We start from the raw sequence: 22,734 nt of genomic DNA, 5'->3' as shown, positions 1-22,734 counted from the left end.
TGCAATCATTACTGATGTCTGATTCGAATATATTTGCATGCTTAATAAGCATGTGTAAGTATACATCACCATTTCTAACTACCTGAAATTATTAATACTGGTAACCCACTTGGACTAAACTTGATTGATTACCTAGTGCCTAAAATAATAGCAAGTTACTCCAGTCTAAAGTCGTTGCAATGCAAGACACAATATATGTTAACTAAAAGCATGCAATTCATACAAGATATCTTATTTGCATCTTTGCCATTTTTATTGCCGCAAGTTACCATTCTATTGAAAATCTAGTGAATTTTGGATTGAAGTAGGAGTTTGACAATTGTGGTAAATATTACCACATTTATTTACTCTATGATTAATGTTGTAGAGTTGGCTGCCACACAAAAGAGAAAAGGGTGGTTTTGCTCAGTGGAAGCAGTAATGATACATTGGCAAGACTTTTGCATAAGGCCAAACAAAATGCGAGAACATATGCAAAGATTCCCAGTAAGAAATCAAATGTTAATAAAGGATGTTATAAGAGAAATTTAGAGACAGGAAATAGCGGCTGCATTGATAATAAATGGATTCAAAGTATCTATTAATGATAATCTTAGATGATGTTACTACCTTAGATTGATTTAAAGGTAATTGTTTTTGGGTTGCACACAGAAAGATAGAGGATAGAATAGACAAACAAGTATGATGTATCCAGAAAGGATGTATGGGAAGGATAATGGAAAGTGGTAGTGGCTCCAAAAAAACCATTTGCAATTTCAAGAAGACTTGCTATAATAACAGTGTGATAACTGGAGAGGTCTTCAGGCCAGATATCTATGAGGTTCCTGTTTGGTAGTGAGATGAGGTTACCATGAACTTACTGGCTTCTATTAGTGGTTGAAAAAAAGATTGATTAAGCCAGGAGCAGTGCTGGAGGTGAGAGAGTGCAACAGGTACAAAGCGGAAATGGAAAAATTCAACAAGTGATAAGAATCCTGATCATTTCAGGGGGAATTAATTCAAGAAAGGGTCACTAGCTAGATAGATTATTCTTTACTCCCCTGTAATTTAGTCTTTGATATGATTACCCAATTTCTAATGTGGCTAAAAGCGTTGCTATCGCGTTTCTCAATGGTCTACTCCCAAGGTGGCCTCGTCAGAAACAAGAGAAAGCACATATAGATGGACCTCATGCGTCTCACACCAAACAACTGCTTCAACTAAACAGGCCGTGAAATCCGACTAGTGACCGGAATTCTAACTGGACACTGCCATCTCCACACTACTGATTGTTCTATAGCCTGGGATTGGCTATATAAGCAGTGCACTGTAAAAGGGAAGTGACTGTTGATTCTTTTATTTCTGTTATAAATATTTCAACCCAGATTGTTACAATATATATTGGGCTCTGATCGATAGTAAATACAGATGGGCCAAATTGGTCCTAATATTTTTGATTTAAAAAAATCCAAAAATTTCTATTCAAATTTTTATTACATAAGTACATAGACATTAAAAAAATTAATTTAATCATACAAAATCCATTTTTTACAATTATTTACACAAATGTTTCAAGTAAAAATCTTGAATATATAAAATTTTAATCCTACATCATAAATACCTATACAATAAAAAAAACGGGGCATTGACTAGAAAACATTAAGAATTGACAAACAATATCAAAAAAAGAAAGGAAAACATTCGCTTACATTTTTAATACTTTATCAATGCAAACAAAAAATACAATTTGCCACTCAGGCTGGATACATCGACACTCAAAAGTTGACTTGCTGGTCAGGGTTTCACCCTTCAACACCGTGTCCTAGAATCAGAACACTGAAAACAATCCTCCAAGAGATCCAGTCAAGGATCTAGAGAGCGCAAACGTGAGGTAGGGTCCTTTGTAAAATCAATATTCAAGATTTTACACTGACAGCTGCTACAGGTTTGGTAAAACGATCCTTTTGGTTATCAGAAGGAGCATTCTGGATAGATTCTATTATCTGCAACAAAAAAATATATTTAATTCCATGACAAAACGTTACAAAAATTCAGATTATAGAATTGAGGAAAGCTTTGATCTGATATTTACCGAAATGAGTTTGTCAAAGCCAAACAGCAGCCCTTCCTCATGATTTCCTTGCACCCAAGGAGTTCTATGGTTCACTGTTTTGCCTTCTGGTAGTTTACTAGTTTTTGCAAAATCTATAAGCCAAGCTCCAACCTTTGTGTCATCATATATAATAAAAAGACTGCTTCCTACTACTTCTCTCGTCTTAAAATACTCGGAATTTTCAATTTTAGAGCGAATCTCACACAGTCTCGCTAATAATCTTTGTCTTACATCTTCTTTACCTCCTAAGAACATATCTAAAGTATTCAGAACTTCTTCTCTTGATTTGACTTTCTTTAAATCAGTTACTGGAGGTGATCCCCTGCACTTCATAGCCTCAATACGAAAACCTTGACTGCAAGTCGAAGATTGATGTTCTCTAAATTGCATATAACGTAGTTTAGTTACTGCTTTAGCTTTGTGTTCTTCCGGAGTGGGTACTTGAGGGTCTATTACAATCATTTTTTGGTAGAGGTCGTGTCGAGCAGCCACTTTTTTAACTTCAGATTCCAAAAAAGTGCGAGTACCCATTTTTATATCTACTACATAAGGATCCTGAAACAAAATATTGTTTGGTAAGTATCGACAAGTAGAAAAAGTGATACGTTATAGATAATATAGTATGTTTTGTTTGTGACGAAGCAGAGAATTGAAATTAGTATTTTTTTTTTGTAATGTTTACCTGAAATCCATGTAACAAATCTTGCAATTCAATGAATGTCTCTCCTTGGTACTCAACTTCTCTGTAATATCTCGGTATGATATCGCAGAGATTGGGATCTTGTGATAATTCTTCGTACACAATACGTTCGGTGTCGTCTGAATTGGAGGATCGTTTTTTCCAGACGGTGCCTGGTCCTGCTGGTGCTAAACTATCTGGATGGCCGCTAAGCTGGAACCAATTCGTACTACGACTTTTTAAAAGGACATCGCTAGCTGGTGCACTGAGATCCAAAGCGTTCTGTAACAATAAGAGATCAATGGATTAAGACGTAATTGATAGTATAGTTCTTGCAGTATCGATACATTATTATTTAATAGTATATTTGTGTTTGTAGACTTGCATTTTATGTTAAATTATAATTGTGAACATTTTGATTATATTGATAGGTTACTAAACTCGAACATTGACTTCCACTTAGAAATACTCACTTTTGTAACTTTCTTGATAATTAGAAACTTTCTATCACTATCTTGTTTCATGAAAGAGGTCAAAAGACTTAAAAATAGTCTAGACATCTTATCAATATAGTACTTCATTCGTTTATAATTTTTATTAATTTTCACAGTTTATATAACTAGAAAACTAATTATTTATTTTTATCAAAACTTTTATCTGATACAATTGAGGGCAAACGTAAAATTAGGAATTAATTTTGAGGTTAGAGCATGTGATTGAGAATGAAAAACTGATTTGAGGTCAGGTAACTTTACCAAGTGCTTTTCACACGAAATAAATAAAACGAAAAATTCTCTACTTCAACTATACCGAGGTAAATAGTCCATTTAATTAGCTTTTTATCGATTTAATTATTGTATATGTCACGTGCATCTAGCAAATGTTTGCATGTACTTAAGATACAAAATGCAATGAACTAATTTACATTTTATATTGTATTAGAATTTTGATTAGGGAATTTTATGACGTAAAATTATTTATAGATTTTTTGTATTACAAACGATAATAACTTAATAAAATGAAAAACTGTTGAGAAATCCATTTCTATGTAAAATAAGTGCTATTCAATTTTTTTTGGGTTTTCAAAGTCTAATTCCTAATGATTTTTTTTCTGTAAACGCCTTTCATTAATTGTTAGCAATTATTTTTTTGCTACAATATTATAAGTGCCATCTGCAATAATTAACATTAATAGACTCATTAAAATAATTAATAGAAATGCGCAAAAAACGCATTTGTAAATTACTGTGACAACCCTTATCCTACAGTGACACAGCACAGTTTTTATCACCTTTAGGTTGAATACAGTTGTGTACAGTTTCTCTTTTCACTCCAGTTTCCTTTGGCGGAAAATTCTTTGCTTTTGAGATTCCCAAGGTCCATGAACTCAAAAGCCATGCGGGGAGTCTTGAACTCAATCTCATGATTTTTATATCTATTACTTTTGTAGTTCATCAACTTTAAAATTCATGAAAATACTTTAAAATCTGATTATTTCATCTGAATTATTCGGAACAGTTTTTGATGTGAGCTTGGTTTAATAATCTTATTAAATATTCTGGATTTTACATTGCCATCGAGTTTCTGCTTTGGAGCACATGCGAATCTGACCATGTAGTCAAGTTTGATATTCCTATTCTCTTCAGCTACCAAAATCGTTCTTTGTGGTACTTGCCTCCTTTCCAGCCATGATTTTCTCTCCACAGAGCTTAATACACCTGGTTTGTAACACTGTACACAGCTGTCATATTCTGAACATTTAATTTTCTAACATAAAAAAGAGCTTATTGAAGCTCCTTATCCTATGTCTAAGTTTTTTCGGCCATTTTGGAACTCTAGCATAGATAACAAAAATCACATTTAGGCTGATAAAAACCTAAGTTATGCTTCGTAATAAATATTTCGTTGGACATTCAGAATTCTTCTTTTTTAATATGAACAGCTGACAAGTGAAATGATATAATTAATCAGTTGGTACTCTGTCATCTGTCACACTAAAATACTCTTTTTTTTCCTGCATTTAGAATTTTGTCATTGTTATAAATTGTTATTATTTGACATTGAGGAAAAAAAGTCGGTGAAACATATAGGAAAATATAATCTATAAACAAAAATGTACCTTGTCAAACCAAGGTAGCGAAAATATATAAAATATTATTAGAAGCTTCATTAAAAAGTGTGAACAATGAAATTGGTGAATGTCTACAGACTTGTTTTTAATACAATAGCTTGAATCATCGACTGTGCACATTGACAACAGATGCTGATGGGTCGATCATAAGTAACAAGGGATAGTATGCATTTAATATGTTTCTTCTCGCATAAATGAAATAATTATACTATTAGATAACACAAATAATTTAATGTCGTTAAGATATATACAAATATGGTATACCTGAAAATATTATTTCTTCCGTTTTAATAAGTATCAACAGATAATTTTAATTTAATGATTTTTTCCGTACTGTCTTACTAATATATTTTTTAAAATATTCGTATGACGTACGACTACTGAATTTATTTCTATAGTAACCTCCAGCCAAGGTAAAATGTTCATTTTTCTTGTACTTTTAATATAGTATTGATTTATACATATTTATTTGTATAAAATAGTCTGTAAATATTTTCATCTTATTTCCTTTTTATCTCTAATATTTGAATAGAAACAGTTACACAATATATTAGTTTTTATAAAAATAATTTATGGTTTGTTTGTAATGTTTATTGCTATTTTGGTTTCGTTAATATTTAAGCTTGGACAAATATTAATGACACAGTTAATTGTTGTTTTAATCGTCTCTTTGTTTGCTTAATTTTTGTTTTTCTTAAAAAATGCTAAACCTATATAAACCACGTGTAAATAAAAACATTAATATTCAAAGAAATATGAATAATATCAAACATTAAAGAAAAAGAAACAGGGAGTTCGACAAAACAAAAAATATGATATAATCTAACCTCAAAAATATATACGATGGAAAGTTTGTTTCAAGTTTTATCATATAAATATAGTTTACTAGAAAAGTAAAAAACGCGCTTTTAAAGCATCTCAAATAAAAATAATTTTTGAAATAACCTCAAAATAATAATGAATGTATTATTTCCAAAAAAACGTGGGGCGCTTTGTTTCATATTTTAGATCGAGCGCCGACACCTTTTCACAATAATACATTGAATATTGTTTTAAGGTTATGTAAAAAATTATTTTTAACTTTTACTTTGATGTGATTTAAAAGTTTTTTTAGTTTAGTCATTAATTGTAAATCTCCAACGAGGGTACACGAATGTAAAAGTCTTCACGAACAACGTAATGAAATTTAAGGTGTTAAATTCTAAAGCAATACTGATGCAACAGAGGGCAGCCATTTGAAAAATTTGTTTCGATGTAAGGATAAAATTTGCAATGATAATTTCTAAAAAAAATTGCCGTATTTATATTTTTTTAATTGATACCAGCTTCGCTGCTTATATACCTACATCTCGTCGAAACTTGTATAGAGCCGAACGGTGTAGTTTAAGGTTGTCGAAGTGCTTAGTTTCCAACACGGAGATTGGAGGTTCGAATCCTCTGTCGAACGAAGTTTTTATTAAATAATCCACTTTTGCTCTTAGTCCAAAGGAGAATTACAAGCAAACTCTAAAGGTCACACACCCACATACATGTGAAACTAATAAATACGTGTTAATAAATACGAGGAGACTGAAAAGTCAGTTGAGTACTAGTATTTTAACTTGTAATAGAAACGAGATCTCGAATCGCGAGCAGTGAATATAAATTAGTGAATAGTGTATTTTAAACGTACATTAGTATAGTGTAGTGAAAAAATAAATTGTGACACCCGACAAGATAAACTATTAGTAAATAATAAAATTATTTTAAAACAAGTTTTAGGACGAGCAATAATTTTATGTTAAGAATAAGTAGACATAAAATAAAAAATCGGATAAAAAATTTTATTTATGTATATATTGAAACTTGATCAAATTGAGAATGTGATAGTTTTTATCCATATGCGGTTGTCCTTTAGAAAATTCTTTTATACACTGGGTATATCCTTAATACCGATATGACGGCAACAGATTCTACGAATTTAAAGAGTAATTGAGAAAGTATTGTTATTTATTTAATTATTTAATTTCTTTGTTTAAAAACTACTGTTCAAATAAAAAATCTACTATTGGAGTGAGTGAATAATCGCATCTAAATTCAATAGAAATGTTGTTATAAACAAACAGTATTTTTAATGGTATTATAAAATATTTGCACTACTTACATTATAAAAACGTATTTTTTCAAAAAGTTTCGATGTTTTCATTTTAGTTGGAACATACACATTTCTATTATTTATAGAAACATACAGAACAATGACCCATTTCCTGACGCAGTTCCTATAATTATTTGTAAGCATGATTTTCAAATTTCCCCATTGAATCTTTATCTGTTTCTAGAAATAAATTATTGCAACGGGAATTCTCAATATTTCAGTAAACTTTCTTCTTTATTTGACGTCAATGCATTGTGTGCTCAGTCAACAAAATCTTCAACGACTTTTATATTTATTTATTTATAATTTATAATAGTTTAGACACCTTATTTAATAGTCACTTTGTGTCAGATCTTGGACATGTAATGGATATATCTTTCAGTGTTTTAAATGTTTCTAGAATTGAAGTATTTCCAAAATTGAAAGACTAACTCTAATCACGTTATTTTTCGGAATCTAATCGAGAAGAATTAATGCATAAAAAAGTTATAAAAATCAAAAGTTTTTCTAGATCATGTTTTAAATAAAACACAACGGTGATTTAAGACTCGTTTTGGGTTAGGAACTGTAGCGGAGAGAGTATTGCGCCCGGAACTTTTGAAGGCGTTTAGAAAGCGACAGGGCGACCATTTCTGTTCAAATCAAAGCCTTTGAAACCTCGGTTGTGAGCTTCTAAAGTTTGTAGTCCCTCTTAATCAAGTTCTGCACACCTCCCCGTGGTAGAGTCGGTAACACGCTAGAATTCATTTTGGCGTGGCTAACGTACAGAGCGGATTCTTAGTCTTGATCCAACACGGCAATCTCTGTCTATTCTAAGAGATTGGGATCATCCGAAGACTGTCCCACGGTCACCTTTATCGGACCGTGCCCACCTCCAGACTCCTGGGGGCTTTAGGTTAAGATTATAGTTTCCTAAAGTGTACACAAGGTGGGAAAGGAAGAAGAAAGCTTTTGTTTTGGTATGATGAGGTGAAGATGGATTTGGTATGAATGGGGATGATAATTTGAAAACAAATGAATAGGTAGGAATGAAAAGGGCTAGTAAACAAGCTGAAGGTGTAAGATGACGAAGACTGAGCCTCCACTGAAAAGGGAACCGAAAAGCTGGAAAACTGTCAACTTCCATGTAAGGAAAATCTGAATAGGCAAAAGTGTGAATCATAGATTTAGTGTAAGGAACATTGAATAGTAATAAAAACTAGTATAAACCAGTTAAATAGTTAAATTTATAACTTTTTATAATAGAATAAAGATATGAACTTTATTTATAGATTGGAGTACATCTTTTGGCTGAGTGTATACAACAGAATGAAAGGAAAAGTATTAATTTATATAGATCTAAGCCCATCCCTTTTCATAAAACCTAGTATTGTGTAAAATTTTGAATAATTACAAAACCTATACTGTAGGTATCGTAATGACAATATACTGTATGCTGATAGCGATGTCTTGCTAGTAGCAGAACATGAAAAAAATAGAAAAATTACTGAAGAACTGGAGAAGAAGAAATAGAAAAACTAAGAATGGAAATGAAATTGAGATCTTGAAGAGTCTTCTTGGTATCCAGTCCAAAATCATTTTTGTTTTAAACGGATTTATAAAAGACAATTCACAGTCACTTGTTGCCACATAAACTGTGTATTATTTATTTTAAATAAGTTTCAAAATAATCAATATTTTCCAAAAAATATACTTTCAATAAAATTATACTTAATAAGATCATATAATGATTTCAATATTTTAGTGAACAAAAACGCATATTTCAAGCTTCAAAATTTCTCTTTTTGTAATTTTTTACCCAACTTTCTTCTTCCATTGTTCCATTAGTTTATCGAGTGCATGCCAAAATACAAAATAGCTCATTGAAAAAGAAGTTAAATGAAGAACCAAAAAAAATGGTTTGATGCAGTGTTGGAAGATATTAGATCTGAGCGCAAAAGTCGAGAATCGCAATCTGTGGAAAAGAATTGTAAAAACAGTTGAAAGCCGATGAAAAAAGGGCCTTAAAGTACTGCAGTACTGGGAATATGTCCAAAATACAAAGATCATAAGTTTTGTAGACGATTGTTGGTCAGCTTTCGGCGATTCTAGTCCACACAGATAACTGTTTGATTGAGATGTGTAAATTTTATTGTAGGTTTCATCTATGGACACAAAAATCCTTCTTATAATACCTAGAGAACTTCAAACAGTGCTCTATATTCGTTGGTGTTTTTGCTTCCTAATACTCAAACGTTCATATGCTATCCATTGCGATGGTTAGGCTACATTGTAGAATCTATCGCGATCCTTGAATTGATATTAATGGTATTTATTCATAACGTGAGATTAAATCCATGATACCAACGGATGTTGCAAAAATCATTTGCAAAACAAATGTATTTCCTGTATTATATTTACTTTTCTAGTTAAACATCTGATATTTAACTGGAAGCATATTAGCATTAAGAAATAGAAGACTGGTGTAGGTGTGAAATTAATTGTTATAAAAATAATCAAGGTTGTATGTTTATTGACAACTATTACCGTGAGAAAGTGTTAAACTTATAGAAATTGTCGTCGAAGTACAAATTTGCCTACATAGAAAAATTATAATGTTGACGTTAATAACAGTAAAAACGTGTTTTTATCATGTCTTCAACTGATTTGTCACTAAAATAGAAATTATCGATAGATCATAGTTTATAAGCGTTACATGTAATTACGGCGGTACATTCACAATGATAAAAATACAAATAAGTCAAAGTTTTGAAGTTTTAAAGTCCAAAAGATAGACGCAGTTTGATTAAAAGTTGTATTGAGCACTAATTTGGTGAAAATTATTTTCTAAAAATTCCTATATGTCGAATTAAAGTTATAATTTCACATTTTCTAGATTCAGAGGTTCGGGATCATAAATTTCTAGATGATGAAATACTGTATATTATTTTATTAAAAATAAAGTAAAAAGGCGACAGGAAATTTCAAAAAGCACATCAGTAATTTGTGTACTGCAATCGACATCGTTGAATGTAATTTTTTCAGTAACTAATAGTGTCCAAATCACTTAATGTAACAATCGTTAAAGAAATAAGAAAATTAAAGAATATAAGCAAAATAAAATGTGATAAAGTTGAGATACTTACAATTGCTAAGAATTTAAGCAATGACATGTCCTCTTCATTTTTATCTTTCGAATTAACGGCCAATTTAGATCCTTCAATTCCATTTTTGGATTCAGCTGCTTTAAGATTAGCCTTGATGCGCCATCTTTTGAAAGCGTTGTGTGGGGATGGAGACCTTACTGGTTTACCGCGTGTTTTCCATACATCTGCTACTTCTATGTCTTTGTCGCTGGACTGTAACAAAAAAAATACAATTATAATAACACAACGAAAATATTCTTATAGCCACAATCCTCAACTAATGAATGTAAGAAATTTTTAATATTTTTTAAATTGTACTTTAACCATAATTTCGGTCTCCAATGATGAATACAAAGGTATTCGAAAGCTCGGAACATATATTACATTCTGGTGTTTTATTTGCCACACTCTCACAAAGAAAACGTTCATAAACTAGTTCGCAATGATTCCATCCAAGTTAACAGAAGATATTGAGTGTCTTCCAGGACATATATACGAAAGATTGTATATGTAATGGAGAATAGGACAGATGTATGGATGAGGATATATTTTGAGACATCATTAGATATTTTGTAGTAAGATTACGATGTATTTTGAGGGTTATTTTCAAGGTAAAAACAAATTGAAGGTCGATTGATCTTTCACTAGACCGCCATTAAGTTTCATATCTACCGGAGTTGTTTTTTAATTGAACTGCTTCGTTTGTCACCTTGTTAATAGGTCATCAACTTTGATATTGGCGGTGTGTGTAAAAAAATTCGTATTGTTCAAAATAAACGGTACCTTGTTCATGATGAAGAACGATCTGGACGACCTAGTGACTCAATACAAAAAGTTGACGATAAAATTCGCATACAATCCTAAATGGAGAGTTCATTGATAATGAGATCCAAACACTTGACTAACTAATGTTTGAATATTAATGGTGATTGAGTAGAAAAGTGAAAAAAGTTCATATTCCAGTTTGTAATAAAATTTACATTCATAACTAAACGGTTCTTAATTAAAAAAGACCTTTGTATACTGTGTTTAAGGTTAATTTGTTTCTCGGTTAACTGAATATTTATTTTTATTGTTTGGTCTTCCAATGATCAATTCTGAGATATCGAATTATAAATTTGTCTTCCACTATTTACATGTGTTTAACAAAAACTTTAATTCCAGAAACAATTAGAATAATTTATTGAAATCGTCTGTAAAGTATAATTAGACGTGTTACTTTGATTAATTCTATTTATAGCTCACAAATAAATAATTAATTATTATGTAATATAAAATTTGAAGGTTATAAATATATTTCATGAGTTTGCAGATACAAATAAAAATATTTGCGTCACTACATCAAAGTACATAAGTAACCATTCAATTCCACCATAATTACTGCCTTCTTTTTCATGAGTCCCTAATCTCTTAAGACTCCGCGTTTGGTAGTGGTTCATTGACTTGAGCTTAGAAATCTCCCATGGTCTACTTATTTCTGTTCAAAAATATGATAAATAAAAACAGGATGTTCATATTGTCATGCTACTTCATTTGCTTCAAGTTATGAATTAATATTTTTCTCAAAAATTTTACGTAAAAGAAAGACTAATAAAGCTATTGTTGCACAGTCATATTTGACACAGTGAAGATCGATGAACACTTTTTCTGGGTGTAGTAAAAGATTTTCTTATTCCTCGTTACCCGGCTTCGTATTAAAACAGATCAATATAATAGTTAGTGTTTCATCCGCTTTCTCCTGTTAACTTTACTATAACTAAAATAGTAAATTTTGTTGATAAGTATTTTTCGTTTTTGTGTATAATTAGATTCAAGTGGATTATTTTTTCAAAAACTTCATGAAAGATATTGTCGTAATATAATTGAAAAATTAAAGAAATTTTTGAAGAGTTTCTAGGAAATTTTGGCAGTTTCTTGAAAGAGTTCGCTAAGGTAATATTTATTGCAAATCAATATATCACCTAGAATATGAATATGAAAATAAAAATTAGTTTTAGCTATTATTTCATGATCACCAATACAATAAAAAATAAACTATGAATGCGGTTTTCTTTTTGTCTATCGTCTTGATGATCTTTTAATCTATTTCATAAATACTGAGAAGTCTGTCCTATGTAAACAGCGTCTCGATCATTACAAGGTACTTGATATATAATATTTATTTCTTCTTTTGTTTTTTGGTGTTTTAGGTTTTAGTTTAATGAAATGTCCTTTATAATTTATCATATTTATTGAAATAATTTGATAGTTGTTAGAAAAGTCCTATGGCAAGAGAAAATGTTTCACATTTTGATGCTTATTTTCTGTTTTGTTACTTAATTGATTATAGTGCCTGTTTATCCTTTTCTAGAATGTTATTTATCATTTTTTTAGGATCTAAGAAGCATCTAAATTCAGGATCTGATAGCTCCATCACCCAAACTTATAATCAAGAAAATTAAATTTATTTTTTTGTGATTTCCGAAGTTTTTTATGACGAGAATTTAATTTTTGATTTGTGTTTTTTAGTACTGCAATAAAACAAATTTGTTTAAGACAGTTTCCATCACCAATTTTGCTATAATACTTGATATGGAAGCTCTAGCACAACCATAAATTTGTTTATATGTCTCAAATTTGAAATATCTTTTTTATAAATGTTAGTTCTATAGCTTTGATAAATTCGTTTTGAGGTATTTATTTATATTCTTTAATTTTTTCTAAATATGTCTTTAATAATTGTGAAAGAAACATTTTTATACGAGGAAAATACATCTAAATTTTTTCTCTGATGTGTTTTTGATTCAATAAGATGAAAATAGTTCGAAATTTTTTACCCAATTATTAATCTGAAGAAACCTGAAATGAACACAATTTAGCAACAAAAACATATAAGAGTATAAAAAACTGAAGAATTTCATTATTACATCACTACTTCAATTCCTTTGTGTTGCCTTATTCTGATACGTCTCATTTAGATTGTAACATATGACAATGGAATATAAAGATTATCATTTTAATTAATACAAACAGTATTTAATTTTCATGGCCATGATTTACGTAAACGAATTACGTTCCTGAATTTGTTTATCGAAAAAAATATTTTTAAATCAATAGAAAGCAAAAACTTTATAGACTATCAGTTGAATGCAAACTACTCTTGAGTTTTTTGTATACTTTTCCTTATTATTGTCTATGTATTCATAGGAAAAAAACCGAACAAATGTTCAAACAATTCCATCAAATCTTACATGGTCGATATTTACGTAAAAGTTGTGTCACCTGTCATCTTATAATCAAACTAACACACATATATAAACGATTGACGTTCTAAGTGAGACACGTATTTGGAGAAACTATCTAGACCGAGAAAAATACGCGAGGTCGGTATCTCACTAGGAGATGATAAAAGTAAACACCATCTGACATTCCATACGAGCTTAATATATTAATTAAAGATGTTTAATTGTTGCTATTTAAATAAATCCGCAATTAAAGTAATTCAATTAAAACTGATTTTTTGCATTCCACAAAAAGATACCGTACAGTTAATTTCAATATAATTATAAACAGTATCTATGTCTTAGTCCGATTTTAAGATTATATCCCCAATACTCCCAGAAGAAATTAGCACCGCACTTTGGAGATATATAATTTTTTAAGGTCGTTCCAGATTGTTCTACATTTGTTCTACAACAGATACTGCTCAGAAAGAGTACAAACTTCGTCTACCCTATTATTTCATACATAATATAAAAGAATGGGGTAGAGCTTTTGTCTATGTCGTACATCTTCTGTAGAAGATATTCAAAAAATAATTCAAAGCCTAAATCAAGAGCGTTTAAGACCACCAAATAAATAATACTGTCGGGCATGTTACAGTACGGTACTGGGAGAAAAAGGGCGTTCAATTGACAAAAACTGGTTAAAAACTTCGAAGAAATCGATACAACTTTGAATAAACATCACTACAGGTAAAAAAACTTACAAGTTTGTGAAAAATTTTAAGCTTAGAAATAAAATTATCACTGTCGCTCGTACTTAGACATTGGTTGCACTAAATAAATGACATAAGCCCTCTCTATCTTTGTTTCTTGTATTATATGTACTCGATTTTGAGGTAATAACGCCACATATATTTTCCATCGGCTCAAGTTGTTCCTTAAAAATGGAAAGGAAGACACCGCCCATTGGATACGAACTAAGGTTATTTCAAATGCTTCGGCTAAGCCCCGAACAACTTTGCATCGAATATTGAAGCTGAACTGAAAAAACCATAAAATTAAACACCAAAGACCTTCACGTTATCTAAAAGTAGCGCATTGGGTGGTAATCTCTTCAAATGACCCGTATTAAAAATACACGTGAGATTCAGTAAATGTTAAATGTGAATATGTAAAAATTACACTCGATTGTTTTTAATTCGATGGTTACAAAAATAGAACACAAATGCATCAATCTACTATATATCCAATGAAAGTTTATTCTTGGTTAAATTGATCTTCTTGATTGATTTTCTTTGGCATCAGTGCAGCCCAGACCAATCTTCAGCTAATTTCGTTTTATGGAGTTTGAGTTGAGCTGATAAACAAGTATACTACTACAATTTGAAAAAAAATTTCAAAAAATAGAAAACACAACAATAGTTTTCGTAAATTTAGCGATCAGATTCGAGGAATACTAGCGGAAAGATGATGGCCCCTTGGACGATATTATTTTTAAGAAATACTTTTCCATGTTGTTTATAATAAACAATCGTTTGAATATAATGTGTTTTCTTTTTTGCAACCTATTTAAAATTGTATGTACCACTATATCTTCAATTTCGGTTGAATTAGACTAAATAAATCAAGTAAGACGAAATATGTTTGAATATTGGGAATTTATTTAGTTGCAAAAGTTTGTGGGGTTGAATAAGAAAAATTATAATTATAATTATATTCACAAAAACGAGTTTAGTGCTAATAATAACAAAAAAAAAATAGAAGACGTCATTATTCAATAAATCAATCCTAATGATTGGTAGTTTAAATATTTATATATCAAATTAATATGTGAATGATCAAGAAATAAATGATCTAATATGCTAGTCAAAATAACGGAAAATTTTTAGTTTCTATACACAATCTAGTATTAAATTCGATTTGCCATGATCCGTTTAATTTTAGATAAACACATATCAATTGCGTTTGACTTTCTCGATTCCTTTACGCATTTAAAAGATAAATTTCTTTCTTTACTATTCATTTATGATACATTATTATACTTCCATTCATGTTCGTTACATCGAACGTTATTAATTCATTTTGTTTGGCCGATATTGAGACGCGATAAAATATTTAAGGGATTTTTTACAAATTTCATTCTAGGTCAGTTAAATATCCGAGGTTATAGAGTAAATTTAACCTTAACGTTAACATTTCTCTTTGGACATGAAATACAGGTAATAAACCATTGAAAAATAATAAAATACGACCTTACAAAATGAAAACAAACCAGCAAAACCCACATAATTGAGATATCCTCGTTGAAGGTTTTCAGTTACGCAATTTTCGTTTCATAAAATTTTTCTTTTATTGTGCTATTTCAACACTAAAAAACTGTCCAATTCGTAGAAATCGAAATTATTTATTTAAGTTTTAAGCTGATTTTTTTGTCTATTAATTGTGCGCATATAATAATTCTTCCATTCCATTCTTCACTTTCAATACGATCTCCTAAAAACACCAATTTCCACAGATTCAGGACTCGATATTTTTTTTTTGTAAAAATCCATATTTGTGTGCCATGTGTTGTTATCGGTTCGACAGTTAGTATATAAAGTAATTTTGAGTCTTAGTTTTGGCCTTTTATGCCTGATTCATATCCTCTACGAGGCTACAAGAGGAAATACGAGTGCGAGAGTGTGGACTATGCGCTCGCCTTCTCGTCTCGCATCCTTGTCGCTCCGCTCTGTTTCGAATTTTCGAGCGCGAGTCGTGACAGCGTGAATGTAGAATAAAGTCTCAAGACTCGTGTTGAGAGCCTCTAGGAGGTGCATCACGTGGGTCTGGATTAGGTTACTTCGATTTTCTTGTAATCTGAGGAACGGTTAACGTTAGCCATAGCTGCATTAACTTCTTCTTCTGTAAAATCTTTTTTCAACCTCCAGAAACGTTTTTGTTTCTGTACGGATGTTTTCACTTGATACCCTGCTTTTTATACAAGTAACCCAATGAAATAGTTATTTGTATGCCAAGGACTGAAAGTGCTACTTTGTTGGACGAGTCTGAAAAATGCGAGACGAGCGAAGCCACGGCGTACACAACATTTTTTAGACGACGCATAAGAATTCTATTATATTTTCTCTGGATATTTGTTGATGTCAACATCTTGTTTTATTGCGAGAGTATATCCAATTTAATTTATAAAATAATAACTAAATTTAATCATCGACAATAAAGTAGAACTTTTCCAGATTTTAGATTAGATTTTTCTGAAAAATAAGCGAGCACTACGTTTTCCGTTGGGTTTTTCCACCTTTTCTGGTGACACCACTTCATAAAGAGCTGTTTTTCGTACCTTGCACGAGATTTATCCGGCAACGAATTAAGAACGGCCGCATCACTGATGTTTTCTTTTTCGTCATCATTGATTGTTATTCGTTAATTTAGACAAAACTTCGCATAAAACAAATAATTTCAGAAAATTAAAAATTTAAGATTATGCAAAATCATCGTATTGAAACTGTCAACTGTCAACTGTCAACAAAAGTTAAGAGTTGTCTACTCCAGAGCGTACCGAAAGTGTTTTGCAGTACGGAACTGTCATTTTCACTACATGGAACACTCAAAACGCACTTTCGGTATGTAAATGCATACAGAACGAACAACTTTCAGATGGCGTCGTCTAAAAATATGATTTATATCGAATAAAAAGTTGGTATTTTATCAAAAATGGTATCATTTTGTGTACCGTTTGTAGTATAAATTCAGTGTAACTAAATTAATCTACATAATAATGTTGTATCGAAGTGATTCTGATTGTATCAATGAGTTTAGAATTTAAAATCATTAATCATTTCACGTAACTATTCTGTAAACAAAAAATATATGTAAAAATCTGTTTGACGTACTGAATGATAGAAAAAAATTCAAATCGTTTTCATAATCATGCTAAAGGTATCTGCGTAATGCTCATTAACATATTAATCATCACCAACTTTCATCAATTATTTATCATAGAAAAATTTCACTATTTTCAAACTCGCGGTAATGAGGGCGGTAATAATATAAAATTATTCTGAAGCTTCGTGCTAATTTTAAAATAAAGGTTGAAGAACATTGTTTTTGATTTTGTTAACGCTGGAAGTTTTTGACTACGCGTGATAATCACAGTTTAAATATTTATTAATATTACCGTCATTGGTTTAATTTTATTCGAATAATTTATCTAGATGATTGATTTCAAGCCGTAAAATCAGTTTACGTTTTTTAATATAGGAAATAAACAATTACATCAATTATTAGAGCAAAATAATGATTATTTCTTTCCAATTTGAGCTCTTTAGCAACTGTACTCAAATTCTATACGGTTGAGGCCTCAAAAATACGATGGCAGTCGTATAACTATAAAAGTGGGCCTATGAATCATTTTATCGACAACATATACTTTGTTAATTGCTATTTACTTCACTATAATTGCAATGTCATCGATTATAATTCCTCTTTCACGTAGATATTGTTGCATTTCAGCTTCTCATCCATTCGAAATTCAAATATCGATTGAGGCGAACTGAGTACGAGGCTTAGGGTCAAGGATAACGAAGACATAACACAATAATCAAGTTCGATGATATACACTTACACATATATACATGTAAAAACAAAATATATGTACAAAACGGGTGCCTAGTCTCTAGTAGCAGAAAAGCTCCGCTAGAGTGAAGGGATCGTGCAAATAAGAAATAGAGGTAGAGGTATCATGAAACAGTGTTGAGAGTAGAGAGACGTAGGTATGTTGGTTTTGCTTAGCGGTGGAATACGAGCGTCGAACAAAAAAATTGGCCATCTTCCAGCGCGAACTTGAACGCGAGCGCGGGTGTTTTTGTTCATAAATCACACACCACATGAACGAAGGAATCAGCGCGAGCCGAAATGTTTATAATTGATCTGTAATAATAAATTAGTATTTCCTTCCCTTTGGATTGGAGTTCTAATTGCGATTGCTCGACTAAAGGAGCGTTAACGAAGATTCGTGGAGAAGTAGGCGCCGATAAAGATATAAAAAATTTATTGATCGAAATTATAAACCAAAAAAAAGACAAATAATTATTGAGTAGTGATGACATTTTAATTTTATCAAGAAAAAAGATATAGTTTATTATCGTGTGCAATCAAATATATGGTTTTATTTTATATCAAGTACAGATATTTTTGTAAATTAATACTGTATTTACGTATAATATTAGAATCGGATGGATCAGTAGATGCATGAATAATTGTGGATGTAACATTTCCGGTATCCTAAGCAAGTACATATATATAAGTAATTTAATTAATTGTTACGTAATTGTTATTTAACAAACACTAAAATAAAAAAATATTCTGTCATCGAACATGTGATTCCAATCCTATGTTGCTTCATTTAGTTTTTGTGCTTTTGAACCAACTAAATAACAACAATGATAAAAAATGGTTGATTAGCTGTACTAGCTCGAGATGCCAAACGTTCTAGACGCGCGGTTGAGAACTCTTGTAACGGAAATTGAAAGTAAGAGAGCCCTAGGTATCACACTTGGATTGGTGGTTTCAATTTTGAATGATCTCTTGACCACCACCAACGCAAAATGCACCACTTGGACTTAACGTGGTTCTACTATAACATTCTATAAAAAGAGGTCAAAACAGTGAGTTTCTTGCGGTTTAATCCTCATTAATTTCTTCAAAAAAATTACATGTTCAATAATAAAAAATAAAATAAAAAGATTATATAAACAAAAACTGTGTTTCTGTCAAAAAGTCACGAAATTATCGACTCCGTTTTATCTACTTTATAAAACTCAAAACCATTCAAAGGTACTGTTACAAAATGACTTTCAACATGAGCGATTACGCAGGGCCGGATTTGAAAAATAGATTTAGAAGCTACTTCCCCCGGGTTTTTCAAATTAAAAATTTTTCGGCGATAAAGCTCTTTAATACTAAAATTCTATTTGAGATAGTTTTCGTTTTCAATTATTGTATTGCGTTGGGAAATGATTATGGCGGAGACAGTTCCACTCCTTTGTTGCTTATTGAACTCTAAATCCGGCCCTGATCGTAAGTGTGCGATAAAGAGAGTAAACCAAGATTTGCAATGTGCCCGTTTTAATGTTTGTCATTTTCTAATTTTTTTTTTATTTCTATGAAAAATTTTTGCAATGACGCGTTTTGTAATAAATCTCACACTTGTATTTAAGGATATAATAACAATTAAAAGACAATAAACCAATAAGAAACTTAGTTTTTATTGGAAATTAATATTGGGCTTTATAAGTGTATAATATGGAAATATATTTTCATGAAAGCTTAAAATAATTATCAATCAAAAGAATTCGATAATCTAAGAAGCATTTCTAGTTATTTTCTACACGAAACACAACTGCCCATTTTTTAACTAAATGTTTGGACTACTAGATTACGGTTTGTTTTACAAAAAAATTATTTTATCTGGTGAATGAATTCTAAACTGAAAATATTGAAAATTTCTTGTGTTTGTCCCTCTCTAACAATTTATTTTAGCGAAATTATTAAAGCTTGAGGAGTATACAGTCGAAAACAACAAGGTGCACATTAAGCTGTAAGTTGTTTCTATATAATATACCACTTAGATAATATTTTAGAAGACATAGATAGAGGTCATCTACTTTGACGTCACACAGATTAGTGATATCAAAAATTTAATCAATTCAAGAAGACATTTTGCAAAGAAAAAATGACATTTCAAAATTTATCAATTTATTATATTATAATTTTAATATATAAATACTAATTAATTTTGATTTTAGGGCTCTTTTCTATGTATATCAGTTTAAAATAAATGTGACAATTGACGTTATAAACTAGGTCGAAAAGTCAATTTTTAAATAAAAAAATCAAACAAATTATCACGTAAAACATATTAAAAGTTCTAAGAAGTGAAAAGTTGATGAAAATAATGTATAAATAATAAAAAAACCTCAGTTTTTCTTTATGAAAATATAGGTCAGCTCATTCTTCTTCCCTATATTCATAACTAATGAAAAATTTATGTAAGGAAATAATAGTTTCCTGAAGATTTGAGGTAACTCACCGAAAAGTTTCTGCATTTAAAGCATGCAAATTCGTTAATAAATCCAGCGTAAGTATCACGTCCCTTTGTGGCTACTAAATTAACAACAGCGGGAACCATGGTGTATTGTTGGTTAACACACATTGTATAGTCACGAAAAAGTAATAATAGTCACTATGCTCTAATTGATTTAAGTAAATAATAGTTAATCACTAGAAAGGTGTAGAAAGTCACTTTAATTGAAACAAAATGATCGATGCGGTGCTTAGTATATCGAATTCAACGTGTTTGGAAACTTGGTTGAATTGAGTGTTAGCGTTCGACTGTTTTCACTTGCTGCAAGCTGGCATAGATAAACGTCCCGTTTGCGTCACGAATACCACTTCCATGGTTGTTATACTGATAGTATCGGTTCTCTGCATGTATATTGATGGAAATCAACGTTCTGTAGGTTCAGTGAAGTTCGATGATATTTGACTTCTATGCCGATTTTTGAAAAAAGATTAATACATTATAATGTAGAAAAAGAACATGGGAAAAACTGTCTACATTACCAAAGAAAAAAGAAAAATTCTTCGAATTATTGCTAGATTTAGAATATATTTATTTTTATTTAGGTTAGTCGTAGTAATGTAAAAAACATACAAAAATTGAATTAGCCACAAGATAAGATTGGCAGGTAAAAACGGAATACACTTAGTTATCTATATGCTACAACTAGGCCTTTCAGGCTTATAGCATGGAAGTGATTCTCTTCCTTTTCTTTTTGTTACTCTTTGTCCTATAACCATCATTATTTTGTTGCTCTAAAATCTAGCGCTCTCTGTACGTGTCCCAGGCATTATATTCTTTTGGATTTTATTATTTCCTTAATTCTGCTTTTCCAAATAAATTCCATATTTCGTTATTCGTTCTTCTCCGTTACAGTTATCCTTCTCTTTCACCGCTAGTATCCTTCTACGTATTTTTCTTTCCCATTCATCTAGCTTCTCTTCCTCTGTTTTGTTAAGAATCCATGTTTGGCCTCCGTAGCTCATTATTGGCTTTATTATTGTTTTTCATAGATGTATCTTCGCCTTTGTGGATATTTTTATGGAACTTATCATCGCTTTCAGTGCTCCCAATTGTTTATTTCCCTTCGTCATGCCTTGCTTCTAGGTTTTCTTCCTAGTCACCGTCGTGCTTAATAACCACTTTAAGATATACATGTTTGAGGTAGACTTATCATTTTCATGGATTTTGTAGATGAAAGTTCAATTCACCTTTTTATAACACCAATAATTTCAGATAACAATTTATATAAATATTTTAAGAAGGGCTAATTAAATCAGTCAATAGTTCTGACACTATCTGTATATATCCGCATATCAACTTAAAATATTCAAACTACTTTGACTATTGGTTCTCCTCTGGACAACATCTGTTATTGTTTGGGTACAATGACATCCTTTTATTCATAACTATGGAATAGTGACCTAACGTGTCAAAGATATAATCTCATCCTAATATGAACTTTACAAAGGAAAAACTTATTTCAAGGTTAAGAGTTATGAAACAAAAAAATAAGAATTTATATTAAATTTTAGCAATTTGTTAAATTGAATATTATGCCAAATTTATATTTTTGTTAATTTTTTGATAAGTTTGAGTCGGTTCGATAATCTTATTTAATCTATATTCTATGAGATAAATCATTTGTCATTTAGTTTGTTCACAGTGCTCCATTTGCTAAGCTTGCCTAAAGGCTTTTACGATTTTTCCGAGGAATCGAACAATTAATATGTAAATATTAGTGTATTATCAAATTGAATGTCGAAAGAGAAAATTTGAGAAAATACAAGGTAATTTCATGAACTCGTCTACTGACATAGTCCGTGAAACCGGTCCTGTTCGGCTATGTTGATAGAATCCAAAGTTTTGTGGACGTGCTGGGTGGAATTCCTAGAATACGCCCTTATGAAGCGGCATACTTTGAATAGTTTTTATAGGATACTCATATCGTGTTTTCGTTTCTGTACATTTAAGACCCGAATCATTTAGAAATCCGTTATATTTAAATAGACGCTAAGTTGGTAGCCAGCCAATAAATAGTTAACTAATTTATTTATATATTTAATAGTGAAAATTAAACCAAACGGTGTATTTAAATAAGTTATATAAGTGTTTGTGAATTAATATATAAATATTAGTGTATCATCAAATTGAGAGCCGAAAGAGGAAATTTGAGGAAACACAAAATAATTTCATGAACTCGTCAACTGACATAGTTCGTGAAACCGGTCCTGTTAGATTATGTTGGTAGAA

General features: G+C 30.7%; 1 protein-coding gene and 1 long non-coding RNA gene across 4 annotated transcripts in view; one reads left to right on the top strand and one right to left on the bottom strand.

Annotated features, from left to right (window-relative positions):
* Positions 1-1,454: 1,454 nt before the first annotated feature.
* LOC130891810 (inositol-trisphosphate 3-kinase homolog) overlaps positions 1,455-22,734 on the bottom strand; it is a 119,413-nt gene continuing 98,133 nt past the window's right edge. For 2 of the 3 annotated variants that reach the window (XM_057796803.1, XM_057796804.1), the window contains 4 exons: positions 10,162-10,374; positions 2,775-3,053; positions 2,072-2,647; positions 1,455-1,982 (listed from right to left, as the gene is read on the bottom strand). In XM_057796803.1, coding sequence (XP_057652786.1) covers positions 1,896-1,982; positions 2,072-2,647; positions 2,775-3,053; positions 10,162-10,374 — 1,155 coding nt within the window. In that variant the 3' untranslated portion in view covers positions 1,455-1,895. Of the gene's footprint in view, positions 1,983-2,071; positions 2,648-2,774; positions 3,054-10,161; positions 10,375-20,451; positions 20,795-22,734 lie in introns of those variants that run through there. The other variant, XM_057796806.1, reaches the window with a different exon arrangement.
* On the top strand, positions 11,793-12,827 carry LOC130891812 (uncharacterized). The gene is made up of 3 exons (XR_009058953.1): positions 11,793-12,093; positions 12,159-12,301; positions 12,535-12,827. It is a non-coding gene; the product is annotated as an uncharacterized LOC130891812 (long non-coding RNA).

Source organism: Diorhabda carinulata, chromosome 3 (genome assembly GCF_026250575.1).
Source record: "Diorhabda carinulata isolate Delta chromosome 3, icDioCari1.1, whole genome shotgun sequence".
In the NCBI taxonomy this organism is placed as follows: domain Eukaryota; kingdom Metazoa; phylum Arthropoda; class Insecta; order Coleoptera; family Chrysomelidae; genus Diorhabda; species Diorhabda carinulata.
This window is presented reverse-complemented; position numbering and strand designations above follow the sequence as displayed.